Source organism: Dryas octopetala, chromosome 6 (assembly GCF_963921425.1).
Source record: "Dryas octopetala chromosome 6, drDryOcto1.1, whole genome shotgun sequence".
NCBI lineage: Eukaryota > Viridiplantae > Streptophyta > Magnoliopsida > Rosales > Rosaceae > Dryas > Dryas octopetala.
Genome location: NC_141371.1, coordinates 20,192,045 through 20,206,313, shown reverse-complemented (window position 1 = coordinate 20,206,313; position 14,269 = coordinate 20,192,045). Strand labels below are relative to the sequence as shown.

At 36.6% G+C, this 14,269-nt stretch overlaps 1 protein-coding gene and 1 pseudogene across 1 annotated transcript; one reads left to right on the top strand and one right to left on the bottom strand.

Annotated features, from left to right (window-relative positions):
• The first annotated feature begins 1,022 nt into the window (after positions 1–1,022).
• On the top strand, positions 1,023–10,069 carry LOC147283138 (DUF724 domain-containing protein 7-like; annotated as a pseudogene).
• Positions 10,070–10,456: 387 nt separating this feature from the next.
• On the bottom strand, positions 10,457–13,710 carry LOC147283137 (receptor-like protein EIX2). Its single transcript, XM_086249162.1, has one exon. The coding sequence runs from the start codon at positions 13,337–13,339 to the stop codon at positions 10,619–10,621; it is 2,721 nt and encodes a 906-aa protein (XP_086105288.1). The 5' UTR covers positions 13,340–13,710; the 3' UTR covers positions 10,457–10,618.
• Positions 13,711–14,269: the final 559 nt, after the last annotated feature.

Here is a 14,269-nt window from a genome sequence, read left to right as displayed (position 1 = left end):
GCTTAAAGAAATTAACCATAAAGCTAAAATGTGAAAAGAAGATCTAACTACCCATAATATATGACATTATAGGTGAAAGAAGATCTCTTTCTCATTTTAATATCAAAATCTAAAGCTTGTAGAATCTTAAATAAGGGAAAATTTAACATAAAGACCTCACTTAATAATGTTCATGGTGGTGCTTCCCCTTACCTTGGTAAAGAGGTTTAGTGACCACCCATGAGTTTATATCTTAAATAAAAATAAAAAAAGAAATAAATGAGCATGTAATATAAAGAACAATAAAATAAATAACACTACTAACAATAAAGTAAATAACTACATAAAATAAAAGACATAAAGTAAATAAAAGATTAGAAGAAGAGAAAAGAGAGACATAATATTAAAGTTAACCATAAAATAAAGAACAACATAAAATAAAAGGCATAAAGTAAATAAAGGATTAGAGAAGAGAGAAGAGTGAAATAATATTAAAATTTCATTAATTAAAATGTAAGAAAATTACATTTCTATTCTCTCTCAAACATCATAGCCAAATGGCTTGAGAGAGAAATCCTAAGAGAATACTAGAAAAGGCAAAAAATTAAATTATAGAGTAAAAGATGTAAAGAGGGGGCTGAATGTTCCTTTAAATAGGCAAATACTAGGGCTAGTGATGAGGAAAAATCAGCCCAAAGGTTGGTGCAACTAGGGATGGCAAAATTCCCCGCCCCCGAAAATCCCCGTGGGGACCCGCCCCGATTAAGCGGGTATGGTAATACCATCCCCAGCCCCGCCCCGCCCCGTATACCCGTTTAATAAAAATATTATATTACATAATTATATTTTAATTTATTTTCTTAATTTTTATTGCATATCTTTAAAATTTAATAGTGTTCTCTTTATGATTTAGTATTATTGTAATATAATATGATGAATTTTAATGTATTTCATCTATTATATTATATATTTATATTAATTTGATATGTTATTAATAAAAAAAATTATTTTTTTGAAAATAATAGGGGCCCCGAATACCCCCGATGGAGACCCGATTACCCGGCGGGGCGGGTATGGTATTGGCAAACCCGCCCCGAACCCGCCCCGTTGCCATCCCTAGGTGCAAGGCTGGAAATATCTGGGATTTCTGCCACATGTCACATGCTGATTGGCTGAGAAGGGATATTTGTGAAAGGAAAGAGGCGGAAGGAAAGAGCTGGAGAAAGGCTGTTTACAGCTGCAAGAGGTGCCACGTGTCAACAATTGGATGGCTGAATGCTTGATTAATCAAGCAATTCTGCTGGGCGTGAAAGAGGGTTTAGTGGCTTGGAGGCTGGCTCGGAGCTTGGACTTGCGGCTGCGTGGGAAAATGTGAGAGAGAGAGAAGGAGGTGGCTTGCGGCTGGATAGTGGCTCGGCTTGCATGGGTGAGGAATGAAAGAAATGGTATGCGGAAGGGAGAGAAGGGGAAACCTGCCCACGTGTCGCCATCTAATTGGGTGATGGGTTTGATTAATCAAAATGAAGGGAGGCTGTGTGCTGGGCGGAAGGAAAGAAAGAAATGGGCTGGCCACGTGGCGACGCTGTATTGGCTGGAACCAATATTAATCAAAGTGAAGAGTAAGGCGGAAAGCTTTTGGGTGAGGCGTTGTGACTGTTTGGCTTCCTGAAGGAATGGGCCGGACCTTGGGCTTTAATCTTCATTCTTTTTCTTCCAATTTGGGCCGGCTTGTTCTCCTTCTTTCTTTTATGTTCTTTGGGCTGAGCTCAATTGAATCCTACAAAAATAATTTAATTAGTAAGGACAAATAAAAATAAGAAAATAAATAAAATCTAATAAAATCTGGAAAAAAAAAAAAACTAATAGAACCTAATAAATAACTAAATAATAAAAATAAGAAGTAAAGTACTAAAAATGCTAAAAGATATAGACAAAAATGTAAGGTTTTCAGGATAAAAATTATATATTAAAATGAGCTCAACAGTATTGGAGCAATTAAAATTCAACCTGCTTGGTGGATTGTGCCATAGAGAACTAGAACTTTTCTGTTCTCTAAGGCCAAAACAAAATGGAACTTATTTTGGTAAATTCAATTGGATGGTTTGAGGAGTGATTGGCTATGTCAATTCTTGTAAGCAAAGTAGATTGGTGTTGACTGTTGGGAGTGGGTCATCCTTAGCTCGACACAACTTGATTGATGAGTCAAATCACAAACTAAAAGTAAAAAAACTATTTTACAGAAGAAGTGAAAATTCTATTTCATAATTTATCTAATCTATGTATTAGGCCCTTATATTCAAATATTGTGGAAAGAGAAGGAACATGAAGCATTAGGGATTTAAGCTATCAACAATGACAACATTGGATATTATCTAAAATAAGCTATTAACACCCAGGTTTTGTCATCAAAATTGGGTTGATGGCCAGTGGGTTCGGCCCAAAAAGCAGGTATTCTAGCTTGGTCCTTATCTGGGTTTTTTTTTTTTTTTTTTCATAAATTTAATGGGCTAATTCATGTTGATGGTGATACGGTGATGTGGGGTTTTGGTGATTCCGGTATCATTATGTTTTTATGATTTTTGAGATTGTACTAATGCATGTAAGGGATGTACATTTTCTATGAATTACAGATGTTAGCTCCGATGGGAATTATTCTTGGGCTTAATTTCATAAATTAGACACGGCATTTTGTTATTGAAATGTAATATGATATTGATGGGTTGTGTTGATCTATGTACATGTGTGTTACATGTGGGTTTAAGTGATTTTATGAACGGCATATGGCATTTCTTTGTACGTGGGATCTGATATTTTATGAAACTGAATGGCTGCATTGGATGTTTTATTACCACATGTTCTTCCAAGTGTTGTATGTTTGAACTTGTTACAATTATCTGAAATTATTGTCATGTAATTTCAATAATTATCCGCCCACTTGGGGTGGATACTATTGGATAAAACCCATATCTCAGTTAAGAGATAAGGATGGTAGATGAGGATTGTGGTCTTTGAATTTGAATTCAAACAGAGACCCAATCTCACCACACTTATGATAACTCTCTCTAGGAAACCACAAGAAAAAGAGAAAGTCTGATGGTAGACTTATACATAAACACTCGTGCATATACTCTTCAGTAACTCAACCTTAGACAATTCACCAAAAGAGTCTGGGAGCTTTGGGATCGTGGAAATCTTGGGATCTGACTTTCATAGCAAATCCCTTACCTTGGAGACACAAGAACGTGCACAGAAGTTGTGATTTGCGTTCCACAGCAGCTGGGTTGATTACTGCATGTCGAGGCCGTAACATCGAGGTGGTTACACTAATTCAAGACACTTCCGCACAGTAAGTAATCTGAACTGGAGTTTGATTTCCAATTGGCATTTGATTTCCAATTGACATTCGATTGCTATATGAGATGTCAACTGTTTCATTACGGAATGTAAACTATTGCATTGATATAATTACTACAGAACTTATGTGTGCAATCCTTAAAGAACCTAAGAATTATTCTAGCCTCTTGCGTATTCTATTCAGTTTATTTTTTAGGTTTCTTTTCTTAACAAATAAATGCTGTTGCGTGTGGATTGCATAGGCTTTTTGTGTTTTTGAATTTTGCCTATGAAGTTAGAGTTGAAAATGTATGCTATGTGGTTAACCTTTTGTGATACAACTGATTTGGCTTTTCTATTGAAAGCAAAGGGCAGGATCTATTTTCAGCTCAGGATCAGACGTAGAAGTTAATTTTGACAAAGAAAATTTATTTGATGCTTGGTTCCCTGCAATTGTTGTAAAAGAAAATAAGGATAATACATTTCTGGTGAAGTATGAGAACTCAGATGCTAGGGTTCAGAAAGATACTGTAGATTTCCGACATATCCGCCCTCCCCCTTCTCATTATACGGATAGAAGTTATGAATTGCACAACAAAGTTGATGCTTTCTATGATTTTTGTTGGCGGGCTGGTGTCATTTCCAATGTTCTAGCTGAGAGGATGTATACTATCATTTTCAAGCATGAGATTAAGGGTAAGGAACTTAGTTTCTCAGAAATAAGACCCCTTGTGGAATGGAAAGATGGCAAATGGGTTGGTGGATCCAAGGTATAATCTCTTTTCTATTTAATCTTTTGTGGGTGGAAGAGAGAAGGGGGGAGGGGGTCGCGGAATCTCAATCTATAGTGAGGTTTGTTTTGTACTATGTGTGGAGAAATCAATCCACACAAAGGGAATCGAGAGGGTTTCAACTTTTTATATATGGAATGGTGCCTACTATGGAGTACAGATGTAATGAACGTTAATAAGTTATTTTGTGTTTGGTGGTCATGAAGTATGTCAAAGCAAAAACCTTAGCTGCTTGCATGAGTTCAAGTTTAGTTAGTGTCTCCTAGGGATTATATTTATTTATGGGTAGCTAATGCGGGTTTGTTCCAGGAAGTATTGATGGCTTCGGATTCTCCGCAAGGGTTAGAGAGTGTGCTGCTTCCCGAAAACAATTTCAACCATCCTGAGGCGGCTACTCAACTAGAAAATTCAGGTGCTGCAGGGGAAAATCCTGAATCAAACAATTTAAGGAGGAATCTTATGGAGCAGTAAGTCATCCCCAAAGCATCAGGGTGATCAATCTGCCAGCCCCCAATGGTAGTGCTACAAAGTTACGTCCGTTGAAAAAGTTAAAGGATGACAAAGCTTCAGAGATTGTATTATCTCTTGAAGCACGTCAATCAAAAAAAACAAGCCAGGTGATAAAGAAATGCTTCATGAATTAGCCACAATGACCAGAGGAGCTAAAGGAACAAGACGCTCAAGAAAACCTGTTGTTACCCATCAGCTTTTTAAAACACAGAGCTTGCTTGGGGAAAAGGAAATTGTGAGTTGAATGTCTTCTCTTAACCTTTATTTGTTTGTCTTTACTAAATTTACAATCTCTGTTCAAGAGTTATTGACATGAGAGATCCCTGACCTTGATGTGATGTGCCATTCATGACATAGTGGTGTTTGTTGGTTCATGAATCGGTCACACACATGCGAGCATACACACACATCTTGTACACCTAAATTTTTTTTTGTCAGAGGACCAAAATGATTGGTTACAACAGCAAGTAGCTATTGAGTTTCTACACTTGTGGACCTATATACTACTATGAAACTGGGGTTATTTGGTTTTGGGTGGGATTGATACTGTTTCATATGGGTCAACTTCTTAAGTATTTAGTGAGAAAAAATTGATCCATAGTAAACTGCCTGCCATGGTGTGTTGTTCTATTTCCCCTTTCTTGATGGGCAATGAGGATCAAGTCACTACTTCTTTGGTTTTGTTTTGTGTGACCCATTGTTCCTGATCAGCATTTTCATCATTGTAGAAAACTAAGCAACAGAGAGATGGTGAGGCAGATAGTCAATGGATACATCCTATCAAAAGTAAAGGAAGACGTACAAAGTCTCAAGTTGGAATCCGACTGACCCAAGAAGCAGGTATATATGTGCACTGTCTCTTGCCAAATGAAAATATATATGCTCATCAATAGACCTGCATTGGTTAGGTTTCTTATACAAAAGAAAATTGGTGTTGATTCTGCTGGAAAAATTGTTCAAAGGGAGGGTATAAGTAACGAAGCTGAAGTGCTTCTCACCTCAGGGTCAATAGCTAAGGGAAAGGACGGTTCACCGGCTGAAATTCCTTGTCAGCTTCCTAATGAAGATTTACTGAAGCTAATGAGAGATCAGAAGAAGAATACAAATGATCTAGCACAAGAAAAGAGCATGGTAGGAATATACTCAAAAATGACCCCATAAAACTCATAGGATGGTATTGGAGCAATTAAAATTCAACCAACTTGGTGGATTCTGAGATAGAGAACTATAACTTTTCTGTTCTCTAAGAAAAAAAAAATGGAACTTATTTTGGTAAATTCAATTGGATGGTTTGAGGAGTGAATGGCTATGTCACTTCTTGTAAGCAAAGTAGATTGGTGTTGACTGTTGGGACTGGGTCATCCTTAGCTTGACACAACTTGATTGATGAGTCAAATCACAAACTAAAAGTAAAAAAACTATTTTACAGAAAAAGTGAAAATTCTATTTAATAATTTATCTAATCTATGTATTAGGCCCTTATATTCAAATATTGTGGAAAGAGGAGGGACATGAAGCATTAGGGATTTAAGCTATCAACAATGACAACACTGGATATTATCTAAAATAATTTATTAACACCCAGGTTTTGTCAGCTGAACTTGGCAGTGATTCAATTTTGGCTAACCTGCTCCGTAGCCTGGTTCTTTTTCCAGACATGGTATAATCATGGAGTGAGACATCCACAGTAACAATTTTATCTTTCGTCTTCTGTTTGTTTAATCCTGTAATCATGGAGTGAGACATCCAGACATGGTATTTCGTCTTCTGCGATGGTGTGTTGTTCTATTTCCCCTTTCTTGATGGGCAATGAGGATCAAGTCACTACTTTGGTTTTGTTTTTGTGTGACCCATTGTTCCTGATCAGCATTTTCATCATTGTAGAAAACTAAGCAACAGAGAGATGGTGAGGTAGATAGTCAATGGATACATCCTATCAAAAGTAAAGGAAGACGTACAAAGTCTCAAGTTGGAATCCGACTGACCCAAGAAGCAGGTATATATGTGCACTGTCTCTTGCCAAATGAAAATATATATAATAGACCTGCATTGGTTAGGTTTCTTATACAAAAGAAAATTGGTTTTTGATGATGTGCAGGTAAGGAAGGCTATGCAAGTGTTGATTCTGCTGGAAAAATTGTTCAAAGGGAGGGTATAAGTAACGAAGCTGAAGTGCTTCTCACCTTAGGGTCAATAGCTAAGGGAAAGGACGGTTCACCGGCTGAAAATCCTTGTCAGCTTCCTAATGAAGATTTACTGAAGCTAATGAGAGATCAGAAGAAGAATACAAATGATCCAGCACAAGAAAAGAGCATGGTAGGAATATACTAAAAAATGACCCCATAAAACTCATAGGATGGTATTGGAGCAATTAAAATTCAACCTGCTTGGTGGATTCTGCCATAGAGAACTAGAACTTTTCTGTTCTCTAAGAAAAAAAAAATGGAACTTATTTTGGTAAATTCAATTGGATGGTTTGAGGAGTGATTGGCTATGTCACTTCTTGTAAGCAAAGTAGATTGGTGTTGACTGTTGGGAGTGGGTCATCCTTAGCTCGACACAACTTGATTGATGAGTCAAATCACAAACTAAAAGTAAAAAAACTATTTTACAGAAGAAGTGAAAATTCTATTTCATAATTTATCTAATCTATGTATTTGGCCCTTATATTCAAATATTGTGGAAAGAGAAGGAACATGAAGCATTAGGGATTTAAGCTATCAACAATGACAACATTGGATATTAGCTAAAATAAGCTATTAACACCCAGGTTTTGTCAGCTGAACTTGGCAGTGATTCAATTTTGGCTAACCTGCTCCGTAGCCTGGTTCTTTTTCCAGACATGGTATAATCATGGAGTGAGACATCGACAGTAACAATTTTATCTTTTGTCTTCTGTTTGTTTCTTAGCTCAATGGCATTGCTATGGATGTTTGTCTTTATTTGAGCAGGACTTTAAGCAGCAAGAAGCTGGAGGAAGCAGTCATAAAAGAAAGAGGGGCAGGCCTCGAAAGTTAGTGGCCATAAGCCGACAAGCTTCAGAGGGAGGTAATAATGCATTAAAACTAAAATCATTAGTATTTATTATGAATTCGGCCAAAGGACATTTTAGCCCCTCTAGTTTGGTCAAGTTTCAATTTGAACAATCCCAACAGTACACTTTTCAATGTGTTTTAATTTGGTCCCTTTAGTTTTAATTTGAACAATGCCAACTCTATACTTTTTAAAATTTTCAATTTGGTTCCTATAGTTACAATTTGAACAATATATGTTTAATCCTGTATTTATCAATTAGAGGAAGGATGATTTAGGTGCAAAAGTGATCCCATGTGAACTTGAGATCATATTGGGATGTGCATGCTTTTTTCCATCCAGTCAAGTTATGGTGGTGGATGGAGGGAACATTGGTGTGTTGAAATATGTAAGGGTTTTTGGCTTTAGTTTTTTTAAACGTTATAGAAATACCAACTGCACGGACTCTACAAGGTGTGATTTTGAACTGCCTACTCTATTATGAGTTGAACCCAGCATATCCTCCTTTTACTACTGTACAAGTGGTGAAATATATAAGGTTGGTTGACATTATTCAAATTGAACGAGAGGACCAAATTGAAATTTTCGGCAAATTTGTACATCAGCCAACTTATCCAAAAAACACAAATTGTTATTTTGACCAATGAGTTTTCAGATTAGATTACCATGCTTTGTGAATTGTAGTTAAGGAGCAGAATGGATCAGGAAATGTTGCTGAGGAAAATGTCATAAATGATCAGACACTTCATGAAGTTGCTGTGCGTGTGGTCAAAGGGATTGATCCTACAGGTTTGAGAGTGTGCAACTTAAATTCATTTTCAGCATATCAGCAAAGGAACCTCTTAACACTGTGAATGATTAGAAGAAGTTATAATATAAGCAGCACAATTAGGCTGCTCTCAACAAGGATAAACTGAGCATGTTGTAGAAGTGTTACGGAAGCAACATCAAAAACATCCATGGAAGACAGGAAGGACATGAAGCAAACTATACTTTTGGAAAAATTACTGGAAATACCAAACGTAAAAAAAAAAAAAAAAAAAAAAAAAAAAAAAAAAAAAATTATCTATTGTCACCATTAGCAGACAATTAGATTGTTCAACAAGGTTGTGAAGCGAAACATTTTCTCTGTGCTGTCTATCAACTTCAGAGAAAGAATTAGAGCCAAAGAGAGTATTTCTTGTTATTCTATCCACCTTGTGTTTTCTGGAACTGAAACCATATCTGGAATTTTTGTAGATTCACAAGATGCTCCTAGAAGACATACAGCTGAAGTCAATGGAACAAGGTGCATGACAAGTGAAGCTGCAACCCTTGTTGGAGCGTCTGACAATATAGATGATGATGACCGACCTCTATCCATGTGGTTTGGAGGGGTGCAGTGTCCGGCAAGCGTGGGTGAATCAAGTAAGCTACTTTATATATTATTTATTTTTCTGTCCTAGATAGAATTTGACTATATCTGTTTTTTTTTAATAGGGCCATACCCTGATAGGACCGTTGACCAAAATAGCGATACAAAAGACCAAGTTGAGCTTGCTAGGGAATCTCCTGCAATTGATGCAGCCAGTGACTGTGTGCGTGATGTGAATCAAAGTATGCCTTTTGTGAAGTGCTCACCAGTTTGGAAAACAATTGAATCTTTAGAAGTTTTCAGAATAATGCCACAAAAGCCACATTTTCGTCCTTTGGGTAAATGTAAAGAGGAATATCGGGAGGGATTTGCTATTGGCAATATGGTAACATTCTCTAGTTTGGTGGAGAAGGTATCCACGCTGCATTTTGATGACCCAAGAAATGTTTTTGATAGCATTTTGGAGAGTCTTCTAGACTTGGAAAAGTATGGATTCAATGTTACCGTTCTACGTGGGCGTGTGAATGAATTGTTGTCTATTAAAGATAGGAAAGGACGGTTTCAGGGCGAGTCAAAAGATGCTGAATGTAAGATAGCGAAGCATACTCATGAGAAAACAAAATTTGTAGAAGAGGCTGATTGTATTGCTAAGAAAATAATTGAGTTACAGGAGAAGCATGCATCAATCAAGTCAGAAATGGAGGCTAAAGATCTTGAGATTTCTAGGTTGCAGTTGCTTGTGGATGATATCAATAAAGGCATTCAGAGCGCCAGGACAGATTTTGAAAAGCTAGCTTTCGCTCCGTTGAAATAGACCTGAGAGTTTTACCCAATTTGCTTAACACCCTTGGATGGGTGGCGCACAACCCTTAGTGAAAGTTGTTAGATTTGCTCCTCAGAGTAGGGATGTCAAGCTTAGGTATCAGTTTGGACACAAATTTGTGCTTTGTACAATTTTTTATAGTATCTAGTCTTGAGTTGGATGGTTAGAGAATAATATTGTATTCGCTTGTTGTCTGGATTCTTGCCAAATGGAAAATGCTGGTTTCTCTTTTTTCTTCGATTTCCATTTGTGAAAACATACTTGGGAGTATGGTGGAATAAAACCAAATTTTCCCAATCATATTATTAGCATGTTATCAATGTAGAAATTTTATCATTTCTTCTCAGGCCATGAAAAATTTCTTCCGTTCATGCGAATTCAGCTTAAAGGATTTTGTGATCTGCTCAAGCATAGCAATAATAACATAAAGAGATGCTTTTATCATTTTACAGAAGTCTCACTTTGAATCTAGAAATACAACTATGAAGAGTTATATTAATGCATGCCTCGATCTTCCCTGTCACTATGAAGAGTTATTTATAAATTAGTAAATTTTAAAATTTCATAAATCAGTAAAGTGAGACTTGAAGTTATTTCAGGGGGCAAATCTTGTAATTTCATAAGGGACGGAAAAAAGTGTGAAAAAGCTTTATTTTTAAAATATTATTTCTTTTAACACAATAAAAACATGATAACAAAAGGGTAACCTTGGGTACAATAAAATACAATGCACATTTCCTTTTAACAAGCCCAAACAGAACAAGCTCACTCTATATGTAGAAGCACAAAAACTAGCTAAATATATTCAACAATTACACCATAAAGTTTACGTACTATGTTATTAAGGATTCGTGAAAGACCAACACTCCATGGCATGTTTACTAGCAGCGAACCAAGTATACTCCAAAACCCGAACGCGAATCCAAGTCCCAAGCTGAGGTAGAACCACTTGTCTTCAAGTAAATGATATCCTCTGTGTTCCCCAATTGCTGGTGGTATCACCCTATTTGCACTGCAATTCTGGTTCAGCGGAGGTCCGCAAAGGTTATTGCCAATAAAACTAAACTGATCAAAGCTTTGAATCTGAGTGCTTTCTGGAATGTGACCCTTCAAATTATTGTAGGACAAGTTCAAATGACTGAGAAATGTCAAACTTGCCAAGCTTTGAGGAATTTCACCAGAAAGTTGGTTCATCGACAAATCAAGAGATTCTAAACTTCTCATGTTACTGATGTTTGAAGGGATTCTTCCAGCCAAAAGATTATTTGATAAATTCAAAGTTTGCAAGCCAATGAGGCTGGTCAGTTCCTCAGGGATCTCCCCAATTATGCTGTTGTTTGAAAGATCAATGCTTGTAACCAAATACAACATTTTTTCATACTCCACTTGTCTGCCTTTTGTCACTAAGATCGCATTCTCCATGTAAGGGTCCCCAAAATCAGTGCTCGTATTAAAATGAATGGGATAGTTGGCTTTTTTTGACAAGGTGGCCATGGCACTGAAATTGTGGAAACACTTTGGAATTATTCCTGACAGATTGTTATATGCAAGGTCCAAGATTTGGAGAGAACCGAGATCACAGAGTTCGTAAGGAATGTCACCTTGAAGCTTATTTGAACGAAAGTCAAGAACCATCAAAATTGAAAGGCTTTTCCCTATCCATGTTGGTAAGTTTCCGACAAGTTCATTTCCACCAAGCTCAAGAACAGACAATTGGGTACAGTTCTGCAGGGATAGTGGTAATAGTCCAGATAGGTGATTATTGCGCAAGTGCAATGATTTAAGGAATTGCAAATATCCCATGGAGCTTGGAATATTCCCAGTGAAGCTATTGTTTTCTAAATTTACGGCTCCCAAAATTGGCCAATTCATCCAACAATCAGGAATTTTTCCAGAGAGAAGATTGTGTTCAAGATGGAGGAGTCGTAGTTGTTTTGGTCCATCCATCTGATCACAAAAGAAGTGGAACACTGATCCAGAAAATGATGATTTGGAAAGGTCTAGGACTTCTACTAAAGAGGAAACAAGTGGTAAGGAACCGTTGAACTGGTTAGAGCTTAGATCAACCGTTGAACCAAATTGAGCATCTATTTTATTTTGAATCTCCCCATACAATTGATTGTGTGAGAGATTCAGATGATAGAGAGGTAAGTTCCATAGCCAAGTCGGAATGGTATCTGAAATTCCTGTACTGGATAAACTTAATACCTTTAATTTTGTTTGTCTCCGAAGCCAGGTAGGAAATTCATGCCCCAAATTCCAATTATCTAAATGTAACCGGCTAAGTGGAAAAGGAGGAAGCCAATCTCCACTAGTTTTCAGGGTCAATGAGTTTCCATTTGCAATCAAGTACTCCAATCTTGTAAGATTATTAAAATGAACTTCAGACACTACACCTTCTAATGAATTATGAGAAATATCCAAATACGACAACATTTCCAGTTGACCAATAGTTTCTGGAAGAGTTCCACTAAACTGATTGTTAGAAAAGTAAAATATTTCTAAGCATGACAGATTTCCTAGGGACGCTGGAATGGGACCTGAAAGATTATTATACCCTAATAACAATGACTCTAGTTGAGGACCTGAACTACAAATTGACAAACTTTCAAAGATTTCTGAGAAGTTTCCGCTGAAATTGTTTTCAGACAGATCAAGATGCATCAACTCACAAAGATTTACAATTGGAAAATCAGTGATAGGAATTGGACCATGGAAACCACTACGAGTGAGATCAAGAGAAACTAGATTTCTAAGACCAAAAAACCAACTGGGCATCAAAGAAGCAAAGTTGTTGGAAGAAAGATCGATGACGACAAGTGAAGTAAAATTAATGATAGGAAGAGGGGGAATGTGATCAAGTCCACATTTGGGCATATGCAACTCTAGCAAAGAGGGGAGCATGTTTGTTGCTTGCAACCAATGATCAGATGCTTTGCTAAGATTTACATAACTCATGTCCAGGTGTTCCAAGTGAGAAAGACCAGAAATCCATTGGAGGTTTTCAACCTCCAAATAATTGTAATCAAGACGCAGATCGCGTAGACTTGAGAGATTTCCTAGTTGATGAGGAATTTTTCCACCAAACCCTGCTTCTGAGAGGTTAAGATATCTTAAACTTTTCAGAGAACCAAAGAATCTAGGAATTTGTGTTCCTTCAAAATTATTGTAGCTTAGGTCCAAGTAACTGAGATGCTTTAAATTGAGAAGAGAAGGATTTATCTTACCAACCAAGGGAGAGTAATTTGAATAAGAAGTATTAAGGTGGAGCTCGCGAATGTGACCGGTGAAGTTATCGCAGACAACTCCAGTCCAATTGCAACAGTCTTCTTCACCAACCCATGATGAAAGTCGATTTTTAGTATCATTAAGATCTTGCTTGAACATGAGAAGTGCTTGTTTTTCACTTTCTTTGCAAGGCACACCCAGACTTCCATTGCATAAACCAATACTAAAAGTAATGGTTGCAATAGTTAGAAACCGGACAAGTAAAACAGCTCTCATGGTTCTCCCCATAAAGTTTAAATTGTATAAAGTAGGTTATGCGTAAGAGCAATGAACCATCAAGAGCAGTGCTAACCTATATATAGATATATACTAGGGAGGGCCCTATATATTATTGCAGCCCCACTTTTTCTAAATCCATCCTCTACGGCACGTCTGACAAATTTCTTGACTAAGAGTTATAGGTCCGTCAAGAGAATAGAACCAAAAAAAATAAGAGTACCACTTTTTCTAAGTCCACCTCCATCAATGTCTGAAAAAGTCCTTGACAAGGTTAAAGCTTCCTGGAGAGGAAGAGAAAAAAACACGACACATTAAATACATGATTTATATGAAAGTTATTCTACTTTAATTATTATGCCTTTCATCATTAGGTAGACTCGTTGCTATGTGTCGGTGGACTTCCACTAGACTAGCTGTAATGCTTTTCTAAGAAAATATCAATACATCAGAAAAGTGTGTCAATTAATCAATTCTGCTTCCTTGTGTATTGCTGGAAATTCTAGATAGCTTGCAGGTATAAGGATTCAATTCCAACACCTCTGCCTCTTCTCTATCGATTTGTGAAGCAAGCTTCTCTAACTTCTCTATGTTAATTTACTAAATTTAGTCCTCCAGTTTCTTGTTCTTTCTATTTCATGTCATTTAAAATATTAAATACTGTTAAATACATGTGGCAAATAATTTTTTACATAAATTTTGAAAAAGACTAATTTAACCTTTCTTAACATTATAAAAAACTTGAATTAAATTACAAAATAAAAAGATTTTAAATAATATTTCATAAAATTGGATAAATCAAAAGAAGAAGAAGGCGTTTGACTGATAATTTCAAAGGTGGTTGTTTATTCATACTTTTTTTTTTGGGTAATATATGTTAGGGTGCCTCAAAATTTGTGATTTTGAGCCTCAAATGTGCCTCAAAGCCATGTAATTTAAAAC

Coding starts and splice junctions, on each gene's coding strand:
- LOC147283137 (XM_086249162.1), bottom strand. CDS start 13,339: ATGGGGAGAACCATGAGAGCTGTTTTACTTGTCCGGTTTCTAACTATT.